The sequence below is a fragment of the Podarcis filfolensis genome, assembly GCF_964270895.1.
Source record: "Podarcis filfolensis genome assembly, chromosome: 8".
Lineage (NCBI taxonomy): Eukaryota > Metazoa > Chordata > Lepidosauria > Squamata > Lacertidae > Podarcis > Podarcis filfolensis.
In genome coordinates, this window is record NC_139611.1 from 49,720,898 (window position 1) to 49,736,622 (window position 15,725).

General features: G+C 45.3%; 1 protein-coding gene across 1 annotated transcript in view; it reads right to left on the reverse strand.

Moving 5' to 3' along the window:
* Nucleotides 1-15,725, reverse strand: part of LOC310769977 (polycystin-1-like protein 2) — a 47,199-nt gene that overhangs the window by 6,494 nt on the left and 24,980 nt on the right. Inside the window, exons 25-38 of the mRNA XM_083629816.1 lie at nt 15,273-15,374; nt 14,874-15,052; nt 14,405-14,551; nt 13,556-13,755; nt 12,565-12,785; nt 10,181-10,397; nt 9,255-9,483; nt 8,270-8,501; nt 7,301-7,397; nt 4,379-4,519; nt 2,906-3,091; nt 1,629-1,956; nt 764-897; nt 344-471 (exon numbers count right to left, since the gene is read on the reverse strand). Of these exons, the coding sequence (XP_083485942.1) occupies nt 344-471; nt 764-897; nt 1,629-1,956; nt 2,906-3,091; nt 4,379-4,519; nt 7,301-7,397; nt 8,270-8,501; nt 9,255-9,483; nt 10,181-10,397; nt 12,565-12,785; nt 13,556-13,755; nt 14,405-14,551; nt 14,874-15,052; nt 15,273-15,374 (2,541 nt within the window). The remainder of the gene's footprint in view (nt 1-343; nt 472-763; nt 898-1,628; nt 1,957-2,905; nt 3,092-4,378; nt 4,520-7,300; nt 7,398-8,269; nt 8,502-9,254; nt 9,484-10,180; nt 10,398-12,564; nt 12,786-13,555; nt 13,756-14,404; nt 14,552-14,873; nt 15,053-15,272; nt 15,375-15,725) is intronic.

Here is a 15,725-nt window from a genome sequence, read left to right on the forward strand (position 1 = left end):
ACTTCCAACCTGCATCAGCCTCAGCGAATATGGGCAATGGCCAGGGATGGTGAGAGTTTCACTTAAAAACATCTGGAAGGACTAATTTGTGGAAGGCTGGTTTAGCAGCATTATTCTCAACTGTGGCACAAGAAATTCCAGGTTCATATCACCAACAAGGTTCGCTTTCCTGGCTCAGGGTGGAAGAGAATGCCTTCCACTGTTCAGAGGTACCATGCCTCTAAATACCAGTCGCTGAGAACCAAGAGCAAAAGAGTGCTACTGCGCACAGAGGCATGTGGCTGGCTACTGTTGGATGCTGGAGCAAATGGACCATTGGCTTGATCCAGTCTGATATCCTTACCTGTCCCACCATGTAGTATATGACAAAGAGGAAATAAATGACTTCTGCTGCTATCACAAAGATATGCAGACCATCTGTGTATGGATAAAGCCGGACACTCTGCAGCTCAGACCGCGTAAAGAAGGCCCCTGCGAAATCAAAGCAGAAGTCAGTATTCTATTCCGTCGGACAGCAGGTGCAGCTTATTGTGGAGGGTTAAGACAAAATGTACAAATCTGAAATGCCCTCTTCTATGTATTGTAGCTGTATGGAAACCCTGTTCCTTTTTCTGTCTGGCTCACTGTATCCATGTAATATGCTGGGTTGATATTGAATTACTACAGTAATGTAGAGACAAAATGTGCCAGGCAAACTCCCAGAGTAATGTAGGCACTGCTTTTTTCTTACATGAAAACACTGGCGCAGATGTCAGGCTCTTACCTAAGGCATTGGTTTCAAACATGAGGCTTACAATGCAGAAGAGGTTCACATTTGCATTGTAGACAGTGAACTCAACAAACACAGCTCTCGTAAATGTATCCAGCCAAACGTTATTGAAGAGGTACTGGAGGATTCTGCCAAAATACAAAGTGAGGAATGTGCAATCACATGCTGTGGTCCTAAAAATGTTAAGATGCTAAGGAGTCAAGAGGTCGCCAAATCCAATCTGAAGATCCAGCAGAAAAGAGGGTGGAACCCCATTTCCTGCACTAACAAAGCATTCAATCCAGAACATTCAAAATGCCCTTAGATCAGCCATTGGTCTAAACTAGCCTTTCCCAACCTAGCACCTTCCAGATGGTTTGAAAGACAACTCCCATTAGCCACAGCCAGCATAGACACCCTCAACCCCACTTTATCTGGCTTGACTGTGCAAAAGGTAAAAAGAACTCTATAGCTCCAGGAGAAGAATACAATTAATATCAATACAACAATTGAAATGCAAGCCTTGCCTAACAGCTATTCAAGGTCCCAAACTTCAAAATGCAGTCACACCCTGGAAATGGCATGCATGCAATTAGAAAATGCAGAAACGCTGAATATTTACAAGGAAATGTAAGTTTACCTCTCTGCTAAGACTTTTCCCAATCTGTACCAAATCTGGAGCTGCAACTGCATGCTTTGCAAAACATCAACACCCCATCTGCTGTCACTTGGTTGCTTCCCACTGAACTGCTAATGGGTAGGATGGAACCCTAGAACCAGGTGGGGCCAAGGATTCCCAACCCCTGAATTAATCTAACTGATTAAACTACTGCTGCTACCACTACTGCAGTGGAAGCACAAATAAGCAGAGATAAGCTACCTGGAGGCATTGTGGGCATCTGTCCCCAAGTGAACCACATATCCACCACCTCTGTAGACAGCCAGTTTGCCCCAGATTGGGTGCCCTCTCAGTTTGGACTGGCTCTGATACTGCCATGCAGAACTGAGTTCTGATGAGTTATCAAGGGAAGAGATGTTCCAGTGCGCTCCATAGTCTGCCATGTCCTCCGTGTCGAAAGAATAAGAAGCATGGCACTTGCCAACCGTCAGCTGCAGTTTGGGATCTATTGGGCAGGTGTTGCCCTTCACTCGCACCTGGCGAATCCGGGCACTGCCCACCAGCTTGGAGTTGCCATCTGTGATAAAGCCTTGTTGAAATTTAAGGGGGGGAGGGGGAGAGAAAGCGTTTGAAAAGGCAAATCCTTCCACAGTCATTTGTAATGCTACCAACAGTTTTATATTTACTCATTTTATTTATTTTATTTATGGCAATGTTGTCTGAGTGACAAGCAAACCCTCGTAATAAAAGCACAAGATGCAAAGAAACAAGACTAAGAAGCAGCAACCGAGGCAGCACAATGCAATGCTAACTGTATTTGCTTGTATAAAAACTTCATAAGGCTAAAATCCTTAAAAAGGCAGATCTTTTTCAGTCAAAGGGCCGCATCTTCTACTGGGCCAGAGACTGAATGCCAGACAGAGATCCCTGGTGGGGCACATTTGGTCCCTAGGTTTCAGTCTCCTCATTGCTACCATAAGGATAAAATCGCAGCCAGCTGAGCCTAAAATTATTCCAGTAATAAATTAAAAATATGTCCATGCTAAAACAAGAAAGCCCTTAAAAAATACATCTTAGTGAACTGAGTGTCTCAGTTTGGCAGTGTCTGCTGCCAAAAAAATAAATTAATGTAAGCACCGGGTGAATATCCCAAGATATAGCACTCCATAACAGAGGAGCCACAAGAGAGACGGTCCCTCTCTCTTACAGCCACTTTCTCAGGGGGTACTTGCAGAATGGCTTCCACTGATGACTTTGGGGTACAGACAGCAGTATATTGGATGAGGAGATGCTTTAAAGCAGAGATGGGATACCTAAGGCCCAGAGGGCCAAATGCAGCCTTCCATGCCTCGGTATCTGGGCTTTGGAACTCTTCCCAGGCCTTTGGCTCATTAAACAATATATGGGCTTTTTGTTTGTTACTCTGTTATGTATTTTTGTGTTTTTATATTGTAAACTGCCTCTGATCTTTGGATGAAGGGTGGTATAGAAATCTAATAAATAACTGAAATGAAACAAAATGAAATGAATTTCTGTACCTTGGTGTGAGCTGTACAAGTTACTGACTAAGGTGGTTCTGGCCCATTTGAAGAAGTCCTGATAACTGAAGACGTCTTGGAATCCGTCTGTGAAGCTGTTCTCAATGTGTTTGTTCAGGTAATAGGAGTTAGGATCTCGCTGCCCATAGGCAACCAAAAGCAGCATCCACAAGAAACCCAAGTAGGCTGGGGAGAGGAGAGCAAAACAATAGGAAAGCAAAGAAGAAACCCAATAGGTTTCCAAAGGTGCTTCCAGACAGGAGCTAATACACTGCAAATGGCTCATTCTACTTTGTGCAACTGTAGCACGAACACAGGTTTTTCTGTACCTTTGCAAACACACCTTGAAAAACAATTCAAGAAATGTGCAAGAACACAACAGCAAACATTGCCACCCTAATCCTAATTGAGTTACCTGGGAGTAAGTCCTATTGAATTCTGATTAGATATGGTTAAGATTCCACTGGTTAGGATTATGGCATAATGACTGTGGCATATGTTTTTATGAGGGGCAATATTCATTTCCATTTGGTTCTAATTTTAAATACTAAGGTCTTGCACACACACAAAATTGTACTGTGCTTACGGTCCCTAAGGTAACCTCCCATGTTTACTTTGTGGACCGCTTAAGATAATAGCTTCTCTAAACTGGGCATGTCCTTGTTGGTTTGTTTTTAATGCCCCAGAGGACAATCTTCTATTTGAAGAGTTCCCTATTGCCCAGCCCAAATCCAGTTTAAAGATAAAGAACCCTATAAAGAAGAGAGAGCCTTGTTTCAAGGCAGAAGGGGCATTGAAAGTTGTCCATCAACAGCGACCAGTAAAAAAGGTAAAGGACCCCTGGATGGTTAAGTCCAGTCAAAGGCAACTATGGGGTGCGGTGCTCATCTAGCTTTTCAAGGCCAAGGGAGCCGGTGTTTGCCCACAGACAGCTTTCCGGGTCATCTGGTCAGCATGACTAAACTGCTACTGGCGCATGGAGGACTGTGACAAGTGCCGGAGTGCATGGAAATGCTGTTTACCTTCCAGCTACAGCACCACCCACTCCCTTTACGTTTACCGGTACCTTACCTATTTATTTACTTGTACTGGTATGCTTTCAAACTGCTAGGTTGGCAGAAACTGGGACAGAGCAACAGGAGCTCACACCGTCATGCAGATTCAAACTGCCAACCTTCCAATTGGCAAGCCCAAGAGGCTCGGTGGTTTAGACCACAGCACCACCCGGCACACAGTTCACTTGATCAGTCTTCCCCACGGTGAGATTACTGTATTTCTATTTACGTTTACAGTAATCATTTCTGAATGTGCATCTATACATATAAATTAGACAAGCACATTTTATGTGAATCAGTGTCACCTGTTGTCCTCGTCTTCTTGACGAGGAAATAAGTAACTACCCAACTCATGCCTCCTTTTAAAGCCCATTCTCTCTCCCCTCACAGTATGTTTAGAATGCAATCATAAAAGTACCCAATATTTCTCTAATCAGGGCAAATGCTTTCTGCTCCTTGATGCGGTTATTCTTCATTTTCTCAATGTCGGTAGAAGGGGGAGGCTGGTAGATGTTGCTTCCGCTGTCCCTGCGGGCTCCAAAGATAGGGTTTGAGTCACCTGTACAGGAAGAGGAGGCAGCAGCCCATTACTACCCTGGAATTTATCAGCTGAAAACAATAGGAGAGGGACAATATTTGGAGACTGTGAATCAATGGTGTCAGGGAACTGACATCGGAGCTCAGAGCGGAGGTAGGGCTCTCCGATGATGCAGGAGAAGGGACCAGCAGGGAGAGGGAGAATACTTCCACTGGGGAAGGAAATAGGCGTGACACCAGGAAAGAAGGGGAGGAGGGAAGGTCTTCGGAGAGAGGGCTCCAAGACCCTTCCACAGGGTCCAGCAGGGAGAGCCCAGGACCTCCGCTGGCCACGCCCAGTCTGCGCAGGAGACTTCCGCGCAGAGAGGCTAGGAGGAGACTTGGCGTCAAACAGCTTTTATGTTGGAAGAAGTTTAGGGAACGCCCACTGACGGATTCTGCCAGTGACTGAGACAGTCGCCTTGTAAGGGCTGTCAAATCAGGGAAAGGTTTAGCTACCCCAACAGCTGGGAGCAGTTTGGAATCTACGCACAAGCAACCCCAATTCCCATTACAAATGGCAATAGGCCTATGTCACCAATCTCAGGTAGCACATTCTTGGCTGTATGAAAAGTGCAGTTTCCATTGGGAAAGCCTAATTTAGACTGGCCCTAGAGCTAGTTTTGATAGCCTACATCAGAGCTGGGGAATCTTTATCAGCCCGAGAAATCATTCTCTTCTAGGTATCCTTCCAATGGTCACATTTCAGTGGTGGGGAGGGTCAGAAGCAAAAGTGGGTGGAGCAACAATGCTCACACATCCCTGTCTATCCAGGCAAGCAAGAAGCATCATCAGGAGCTCAAAGGCACATTCTAGTTATCAAACCCCACCCCAAAATAGCAACAATCTGGGAGCAGGGTTTGTGGTTGTTTTTGCATAAAGTTCTTACTTATTTTTCATGCTACAGAAAATACATTTTAATAGCAACAGTACGATGTGCCCCAAGGACGTTCATACCCCTTTAGGTACCCAGCTCATTTAGAGCTCTGTAGGTCAAGGCCAGAACCTTCAAATACAAAGTCAATAAAAGCTCCTTTGGTTTCTTGACCATTTCCAGGCACAATTATAGACAGACAGATAGGAAGGATTGCAGGCTACTTTGTATATCTCCTTGTAGTCACTTCCTCAGCACGTGGGAAGCCTGTGGTCCTCCAGCTGTTGTTGGACTGCAATTCCCACCAGCTCCAGTAGCCTGGTCAGGGATGATGGGAGTTGGAGTCCAGTAACAGGTCCCCTCCCCCCCCCCCGCACTAGCTGATTAATAGTGCGATCTTATATATGTTTGTCGACTCAGAAGGAGAAACCAATGACTTCAGTGTGACTCACTGTTCGGTTAAGCATGTATAGCAATCCTAAAGACACTTACTAGGGAGAAAGCCCTACTGAAAACTATGGGACTTACCTCCAGATAAACATGGATTAGATTGCGCTTTGCCTCCACAACATCTATCAGTATATTGTTAATTATAAAACAGCAGCACGATAGTTTGATTTAAAAAAAAACACAACTCTCTATAAATACTCAGTCTTCCATCACCAACCGTAAGCTGGTTTTTAATGCTGACTGCCCTTCTGTTTTAGGCTAAGATGCTTATTTGATACAATTGTTTATGTAACCTGCACCGGGTTCTTACTAGGAAAACAAAGGATACACATTTAAAAACCCCTTTAGGAACTTCAATGGAGAAGCTGAATTATTTAGAAATGGAAAATAGCACAAACTTACCCAGTACCTTGGATTATGGACAAAAAAGCGTAGACTGACTGGAGCAAAGAAAAGGTCATCGATATCAAACAGTGCATGTGATCTAACACCCATCATGGCTATTGAAATGGGCAGGAGAGAATATGTTTGGCTTAAGGTGAGATAAAAATAGATCTCTGCACAAGCGAGAAAAGGGCCTAAGTGGAGCGAGGAGCTCTGCTGTACAGCCAGTGAAACTTCCACTTTTCAAAGATGACAAGGAAACTGGGCAGGTGTCCAGTACAGCGTGCTAATTTTGCCAGTGAAACTGATGTGACAACGAGAGGCAATTTCACAAGGGAAACCTGATGCTCCTGAGTCCTGGTTGCCCCTTATGGTCCACAAATTGCAGAAGAGGATGTCCCTTGATATCAGGCTTGTTCGCACGATGTACTGAACACAAGTTCAAACTGTTTCTACCCGTGTTCCAGTGTTTGCATGAAAGAGGGCACACTTGTTGATCTGTACAGCTCAGCGACTATGTGCATATGTACACAGACAGTACAACAATTGAACATTACATGTGAATAACATGAGTGTGCAACTATTTGCACATGCAGGTTACACAAATTGTGCAGTTATTGGTAGACTTGCCCCTATTCAGCACTTTGCTCTTCCTCAATCCTTTAGAAGCTGAGGGGCAAGTCTACTGTATGAACCTGCCTAGCTGTTAAGAAGGTCCTCAGAAGGCCTTCTCCGCAGTCCCCTTTTTTTGGGAGCTTGATGGGTGGCAAACAGAAGGAGGACTTTAAATTGGAACTACAACTACTTCTAGCTTTCTCTGTCCTACCATCAAAGCCTGGTCGTGATATTTTGCAAAGCCAGGGGAAATAAATTATAGGTCAGTTTTCCCCAATCAGCAGCCCTCCAGATGTTTTGAACACCAAATCCCATCAGACGCAGTCAGCATGACCAATAGCCAGGGCTGGTGACAGTTATAGTTCAGCTACATTTGGAGGACACCAGATTAGGGAAGGCTAATGTTCTAGGCCATGTTATTAAAATAGCTTAATAAGTTACCTGGGGCAGACAATGGGCCATTGATAGATGTGTTTTCCTCATCTTCCTGTTCCACCTTTTTAAGAACCAGAGCAAAGAAAGCAGCAAACCCCAGTACCTGGAAAACAGTAGTTGCAGATATAGAAACATATTTTGGCACAGATAAGCTTAGTGTAAAATATCTATTTCTGACACCTTGCATTGGCAGAAAAGTTATTGTGTTTTCTAAATGCAGATGAAGCCTGTGGAATATTGGAAAATTTGGCCACCAGGAATCTGTTTCACTCTTTCTGAAGACAGCATAAATAGTATGCCACTGATTAATGAAGGTTGCCTTCCACATATCAAATTAAGACAATGCACCGTTAGAACTATGGTTTCTGAAGGTGCCAGCAATTCTGTAGTTAAACCAATAACTTCAATTTCCGGGCTTCTCTTTGTTCAGACTCATGCTTAAAGAGATTTGAAACCAGTTTACATTTGTAGTATAGACATTAAATTAAAAGACAAAACAAAGCCCTGCAATTCTTCCCACATATATTTAGATGGCCTCTTGGTACCCTGATTTGGCTTTAGGCTAGGAACAAGCGGATAAAAGCAGATAAATGAAAGTGCATATCCAGAGGCTCCCATAGCATCCCTTCTGCAACTGGTCCACAGAAACAAAACCCTTGGTGAGCAATGCATATCTCCTCTTCATTTCCAAGCCCTGAATATCCTGCTGTGACCATTCACCAACATTCCCACTTGTGTGCACACATGTAAATGGAGCTTCTGTCATTGAACCTTATGTAACTAAAGCCTGTGATGAAAAGGAAGGGCAGTGGTAGAGTATCTGCTTTGCATGCAGAATGCCCCAGGTCCCCTCCCTGGAATCTCCAAGAAGGGCTGTGGAAGACCCCTGCTTGAAACCCTGGAGAGCCGCTGCCAGTCAGTGCAGACAATACTGAGCTGGATGGGCAGCTTTCTAATGTTCCTAGGGGAGCCTACCTTTAAGGGTTGTGTGATGAAAAGGCTTTCAAAAAAGGAGATGGCCATGGAGATCAGCCACTTGATGGAGTTGTCCTTCCCATAATGCAGCCCGTACAGCATTGTGAAGAATCCTGATACGCCACTGGTAATGGCCACCAGGGACCAGCCAATGAAGACACACCACCAGGGCAGGCCTTTGGGTGTTGGTTCTTTCTTGCCATCTCCGAGAACGCTGGGAGTTGGTGAGCCTCTGGTGAAGCAAGAAAGCTGGGCAGTAGGGTTACACAACATAGACAACAGCTCAGAGCAGTGGTTAAAAATGCTAAGTAAGCAACTTAACCGGGAGGGGGCAGAGTGTTAAATGAAAAAGATAACAAGTGCTTTAAAAGTATAGTACAGATATGGTCCTTGTCATCCCTCAGTCATTCACTCGCTGTGTGGCCTTAGATAAAAATCTCTTGACAAATTAACTACTGAATTTTCAAATCAGGGGTTTGAAAGTCTGCTTCCTTGGCCCACTCCATCTTAAAACATCTTAATTCTATCCTGCAGATTCCATGACTTCACATGAGCTAACTTTTTTCTCTCATTCTCCCCACCCCGTTTTCCTCCCCCACCCTGTTTACTCTCTTCCTTGATGAAGTGTTCTAGTGAACTCAAAAGCCTGCACGTTACTTTATGACATTTTGATTAGACTGTATCTATTGCTGGTCATACTCAGAGTAGACCCACTGAAATCAAATGACACAATTAACTTAGGTCTATTCATCTCAGTAGGTCTAATCTGAGCAAAGCTTAGCTGAGTACAACCTGTGGCCCTATGGTGGATTTTTGGCCTCAGTTTTCCCTTCCCCAAACTGTAAACTGAGAATAACAGACCTATTTCATAGGAGTCCTATGAGGAAAAAGCCAACAAGATAAAGCTTGTAAATGTTCTTATGTAAGATAAATGCATGGGCAATGGCATGAGGCCCCTGGACCTTCCCCAAACTCATCATTTTACCTCTCGCTGATGGATGCTGCAGAGCACAGCTGGCTTTCCAGGAAGTCCTTCATGTGCCGAACCTGCCTCACAGCCTGGGAGTAGCTTTGTGGGCTCTGGAATCTATGAGGCCCCAACAGCTCCATCTCCATCTCCACATGCTGCAGCTGCATGTAGAGGCAGCGGTTGTAGTCTCGATGCTTCAGCCTTTCACCCACTCCTTTTTCTGGAGTTGGAGTCCTTGTCTTTTCTAGAGGGAGAGGAAAACTAAAACTTGTTTACTTGGAAATTAAAAGAACACAGTCATTTGTAACAGCTGTTTCATGGTGGAACGGACTCTCCTTCATGGAGGCTTTTGAACAGAGGTTGGATGGCTACTTGTCAGGAACTCCTTACCTGTGATTCCTGCATGTCATCTCGAACTCACCTTTCTGTAAACTAGAATGCCTCAAACGCAGCAAACTTTCCCCATAGGGAGTTGCTCCACCCCTCGATCATTTTGCTTGCTCTTTTCCTGAACCTTTCGCAACTTTACACTGCGCTTTCTGAGTAAAGGTGGCCAGAACGGTACAAATGCAGTCACACCATAGATTTGTATAAAGGCAATATGATATTGGCAGTTTTATATTCAGTTATTTTTCTAATCATTCCTAACATGAAAGTTGCCCCTTTTCCACAGTTGCCTCACACTAGAATCCCAAGGTCTTGTTCCTGGTCAGCCACCAGCAGTTCCAACCCAATGAACATATGTGTGAAATTAAGATATATTTTTTGCCCCAACAGGCAGCAAAATGTCTCAGGGTGGCCCTGGTGAACTGTCTCAGAGAGTGAGCATGTCACCCGCTAGGACCGTGTTGCCTGCCAGATGGTTCTGTGTCCTTGGGAGCTGTTATCACCTTCACTTACCGGAATTTTGCCGCATCGGAAATTGCCAGCTTGTAACTTACCTTGTAAATCCACCAAGCCGAGGGTGATGATAATTGGATCATCTTTCTTCTTGCTCTCGTCATAAAATTCCTGTCCGATCCTGTTCTGCTGGCAGATAATGTCCTCAACCAAGGCCAAGAGCTTGTTGATGTCAGTCGATTTGCCAAAATCAGGGTCTGGGGAAGGCAATGGGGCCTTGAGGGTTTTGAACAGGGAGTTGGCAATTCGCCTGATATCCTGTATGGAATCAAAAGATATGATGGCAAAGCGTGTTCTCACTAAAGGAGAGCACGTGTTGCGGATGGGGCCTAGCAAGACACCCCATAGTTGCCAGGCAGGATAAGATAGAGGGGCCTGGCAAGGATTGGCTGTTTGAGTTGCTGGGGTGCTGTTTGATGTTGCCAATTTAGGGGTGGGAAAAGGTTATTTAAACAAGGTTCACAGCAAGCTGCTTTCTCTTTCAATGTGGGAACCGGATCACCCGCCCGCCCTCCCTTTTGGGCTTGTGCTTTGACCTTGCTATGCCTGTCATGGGGTCGTCCGCCTTGGTGCGGGGGCCTGGTAGGAATTTTTCCATTTGGCTGATTAGTGTGTGCCATTTGGTTTTTGCCTACTGCGTAGCAAATCGTCACAACTTGTAAGGTTGGCGGTTAGGCATTGGTTTAAATTGGTTGGTGGAGGGGTATGGATTGGCTGTGCCTGCCCCTCCAATGCTGCTGCTGCACGGGAATTCCGTTAAAGGAATTCAGGGGCTTACCATCCTCTCGTCCAAACCCCTGGAATCGGGTGCGGGCTGCGTAAGCCCCTGGGAGCATGCGGGGAGAAGCTGAGGGTCTGTGCCGCAGCTCCAGTTATCCCTGATCTTGTTCCTCCACACTGGCTTTCGCTGGAATCCGGGAGTCAGTGCTGTCCCCCAAGGCGGGGGGGGGGGACAGATAGTCATAACCAATGCCTAAGCAACCACTCACAATTTGTATGTTTAATAAAGTTGTGGCCAAAATTATGCCAAAAACCTTAAACAAAAATTTATGAGTGATGTGTGAGTTATGGGGGTAGGGGTGTTTTGGGGAACCTCAGCATGCAATGGGAAAGAAAATCAAAATTTGCCAAGATTATGAAAATACCATCTGTGTTTGTTTCATGCAGAAAACATGCAAGGTTTTCCCCACCTTGATCCAGGCCCAAACCCTAAAAAACCATCCCCCCAAAAGAAAGATGAACAGAATCTTGCAATTAGGGCACATGCTGCAGCTCAGTGGTAGGGCACCTGTTCTGCATCCAGAAGGCTCCAGTTTCAATACCCAGCATCTCCAGTTAGGACTGGGAGAGAACCCTGCCTGAAAGCACTGTAGAGCAGCTGCCAGTCAGTGTAGACAATACTGTGCTGTATGGACTGTTGTGTCTGGCTCAGTATAAGGCAGTTTCCTTTGTTCCTATATACAGTACCAGGGACGTCCAACTCCCAACAGATTGTGATGTACTCACAGTATAAAAAAACTGACCGTGCTCTACCCATTGTCATTAGATGAATCAAAGTTGTTGGGCTTTTTTGGAAAACCAAAGTTGTTCAGCTTTTTTGGGGGAGGCAAAGTTGTTTAGCTTTTCTTAGGAAGCCAGAGTGGTTGAGCTTTTTTGAGGAAGCAGTAGTTGTTGAGCTTTTTAAGTTATTTTTTATTTTGGGGGGAAGGAGATCCAGAGATCGACCAGTATCTACCAGAAACACCCCACGATCTACCAGAACTTGAATTCCTTTTCCAAAGAAATAAAATGCTGGAGGAGAGAAGCGACTACATATTATCATGATCATGAAACTGAGCCTATACTGCTCAGGCATTGTGTCCTTGATTGCACAGGCGCAGTGGAGCCATCAAAGGAGGATTTTGGGGTAGAAATCCCAGGCCCCAAGGCAGTCTGCAAAACCAGAACGGCAGTTTACCAGATTCTCAAATCAAGAAATACACATTGCACTTTAAAGAATGGGGTGTGTGGGTGGATAAAATCATCATGCCCAGAGTCTTGTTTGTTTGTTTGTTTAAATTTAGGAGAGTTTATAAACCATTTCATCAGAGTCCCCAGTGTCAGGTGGAGCAACAGGAACATGAAAGCTTGCCTTGTCACCAGGTCAGGCTATTTCGTTCATGTAGGTCAGTACTGTCTCTTCTGACTGGCAGGATCTCAAACAGAGAACATAGGAAGCTTCCTGATATTTTCAAGACTGACTAGCAGTGGCTTCCAGAGTTTTAGGCAGGAGCTTGTTTTCAGCCCTACCTGAAGGTGCTGGGGATTGAAACTGCGACCTTCTGCTTTTGTCCTTCCCTGACCCTTCTAAGTGGAGATGGCACCTTCTGTGGGCAAAGCATGTTTGACTCAGCATAAGGCAGCTTTGTATAGTCAGGTGGCTTGCCTTGATCACAGCCTCCGGAGTGAGTGACACATTCTGGGTGGCTTGGTGCAGAGGCGCAGGTAGGTCGGGGGACACTCGCCCACTTTTCCCTGGTTTCTTCTCTTTCTTAGGCTGAGACCGGATGTTCCTGAAGATCTGGACGATGAGCAAGTTGATGGGGAACATGAGGAGGGAGCTCTCAAAGCCAATCATCACCTCCTGCCACGTGAACTCTATTTTACCTGGCAATATCAGGTAGAAGAGAGGCTTTGCAGTTAGGGATCAATTAGAATTTTCATTTTCTTTGCATTTTAATGAGAAACTACCTAAGACGTACTTCTAGAACAACAGTGTCTTTCTTTCAGGAATAAAAACAAATTCACAGAAAACTGAAGACTGGGATGAAACTCAGTAGAACTACTATTCTCCTAAACCCATTCTCATTCTGCTTATTCCCTCTACTCTCCACCCTCTTTCAACAGCAACCAGCTAAATTCCTGTTAAAGTCCCAGCATTCCATACCTTAACACTCCAACATTCCAAACATATATGCAACATTCCTCCCTACCTAACATTCCATACTCCAAGCAAACTATCCTCCTTTCCTGATACAAATCCCAAACGTGGTTCATTACAGAGACATTTCATTTGCAAAATTTGGGATGTCAACACTCTGACCTGATGAATCCATGTTGTTTGCTTAAGAAGCTGAGCCATGCATGCTGGAAAGCTTTTCTAGTAAGCATTTATATAGTAGGTTTCACACACTCAAAGTGCTTCACATGGATAATCTCAGAATCTTGCAAACAGCCCTGCAAAGTAGGCCAGTATGGTTATTCCCAAATAACCGAAGAAATGAACAAAGCAGCAGCCTGCTTAAAGTCACCTAGTAGTGATGCCAATCCAAAGCAAGAAGAACCCTTCAGACCTATAGAACCCCTTCCTTGTTCAGCAATCCGTCTTAGCTCTCACCACAGTTCCAATTCAAGTGGTGAGGCTGGCATGCAATTACCTAAATCCATTTTCTGGTCAGCTGGATCCTTAGGCACACCCCAGAACATGATGCTGGTCAGCATGGTGCACAGAAGCAGTGAGAAGCAGCAGGATACCCTCTGGGCTCGCGTGAAGGAGCTGCGCGGTGAGCGGTTGAAAATGGAGTACCAAATATGCCCATCACGGAAACCCTTTGAGGTCTTCATGAAAAACAGATTGCTGCAGAGGAGCAAAGAAGGTGTCAGGCTGGACCACGAGTAACATTTATTTTAAGCTAAAACGTAAGACTGTTTTGTGGATACATGGCTTCATGACAACACAGACAAATGAAACCACCAGAGTTGCACAGATCATTCTGGTCTGACTTGTAGTCTTCACCCTGTTAATAAACTCTAGCTGGGTGGGGAGCATCTGTCTTCCCAGACTGGCCCCTGGATTGTTGTTCTCCTGCACCTAGGGAGACACAACCTCCAGCCAGGGGGCCAGGAAGTGGGGAGAAGACCTTCCACTTCCTTCTGTAAGTTTTACTAGCTACTCATTTCTATGGCAACAAACCTATACTTGGCCAATTCTTCAGTCATGTAAAAAGATGTTTAACAGTCTTGGTGGCCATTAACTTAACCACTTCAGTAGTTCCTTCCACTCTAGAACCATAACTTACAGATATAAAGCTACAGGCTTGCAGGGGACACAAAGATGGCATTCATACCAACCCCACTACCCTATTAATTATACACACACATGCACACACTTCTGCATTACCTACAAAACCCACGTGCAAAGGAATCTACACATAACCAGTGGAAGCATTTCTGGCAGGGCCAAAGCAGCCAGGGGAAACTGCTCCTTCTGGTCCAGCCTAACATACCTGAACTGCTTCATATCTTCCTCAGTAGCTGTGGGGAACACTTTATCGAGGACACAATCTCCGACATCAATGGCTAGCCAAGAGTTGCAGAGGAAATACCATTTCTGATCCGTGGCCACATCATGAACCAGCACACGGTTCACATACCTGTGAACAAAAACAACAGAAAGAAGCTAGCGGCACTGACTTGGGATAGGTTCGCACAACACAAGTGCACCAGAGCCCCCATTGCAAATCCACTCTTGACCATGATTTACCAAGCCAACTTCACCCCTCTCCCTCTCAGTTACCAGCAGCAACCTCCACATTGGGAAAACAGGTGAGCAGCGTCTCCTCACCTGGCTCTGCCTCAGTGGCTGCTACTGCCCATGGGGGAGCTCACCATCCAGCCTATCAGCTGGCTCCTCTTCCCCAGCCCTAGTTTAAAGGGTGCCCCTTTCCCTGTTCCATCTCTTTGCCCCTTGCATACCAGGACGGGCTGCCTCCTGAATTGTCATGCCACAGCCGGATGCTCTGCAGTTCCCCGAGAGGAAACAGTGTACACAGTAGGAAGACATCCACTCCTCCTCGCTCAAAGACTGGCATGTCGGGGTCCACCAGGTGGTGTGGCTCACTCTCCCCTTCCTGGCCGTACAAGGTCAGAGTCACCTGGAATAGCAATTGTTCATGCTTGTACTGTACTTGCGTGCCACCAAATCCTGAGCCGTGAATAGGTGTCTGAATGGAGCAAATGCAGGTGTGCGTAAACACGACCAGGGGCTGTCTCACTATTTACTGATTTATGATTTGCACTTATAGCCTCCAGGGTTTCAGGCATGAGCTACAGCTCCTTACTCGTGTGCAACAATGCCCAGGACCCCATTGGTACCTTGGAGGTTGTAGCTGAGCCTCGACGGTGTCCGGTAAAAACAGTCACCAGGTAGCGATACTGAGCAAAGGGGTCGTTGTCCTCCAACACCGTTATCTTCACCTGGAGATTTTATGGCAGCATCAGCAAAGACATGCAAATGACGAATGAAAATATGTAATGTAGGGAAGAGGAGAATGATTACTAGATCTGAATCTAAGACGTACCTGGAAATAGGACCAGGTGTTGTTGTTTTTTTGCTGAGGGATTCCCCACCCCACCCCATAATTTATTTACACCTCGAAGGAAACACATAGGGTCTTCAAATGGAATGCTGATTACCTCTTCCTCTTTGCACCATCTCAAAAATACATATTTTTAAAATATTTCTTAACTACCCTTCTTCGAGAGATTTCAGGGCAGTTTAAAGAAGTATGAAAACAAGTCATATACAAAGGCACAGCTCTATGTAAC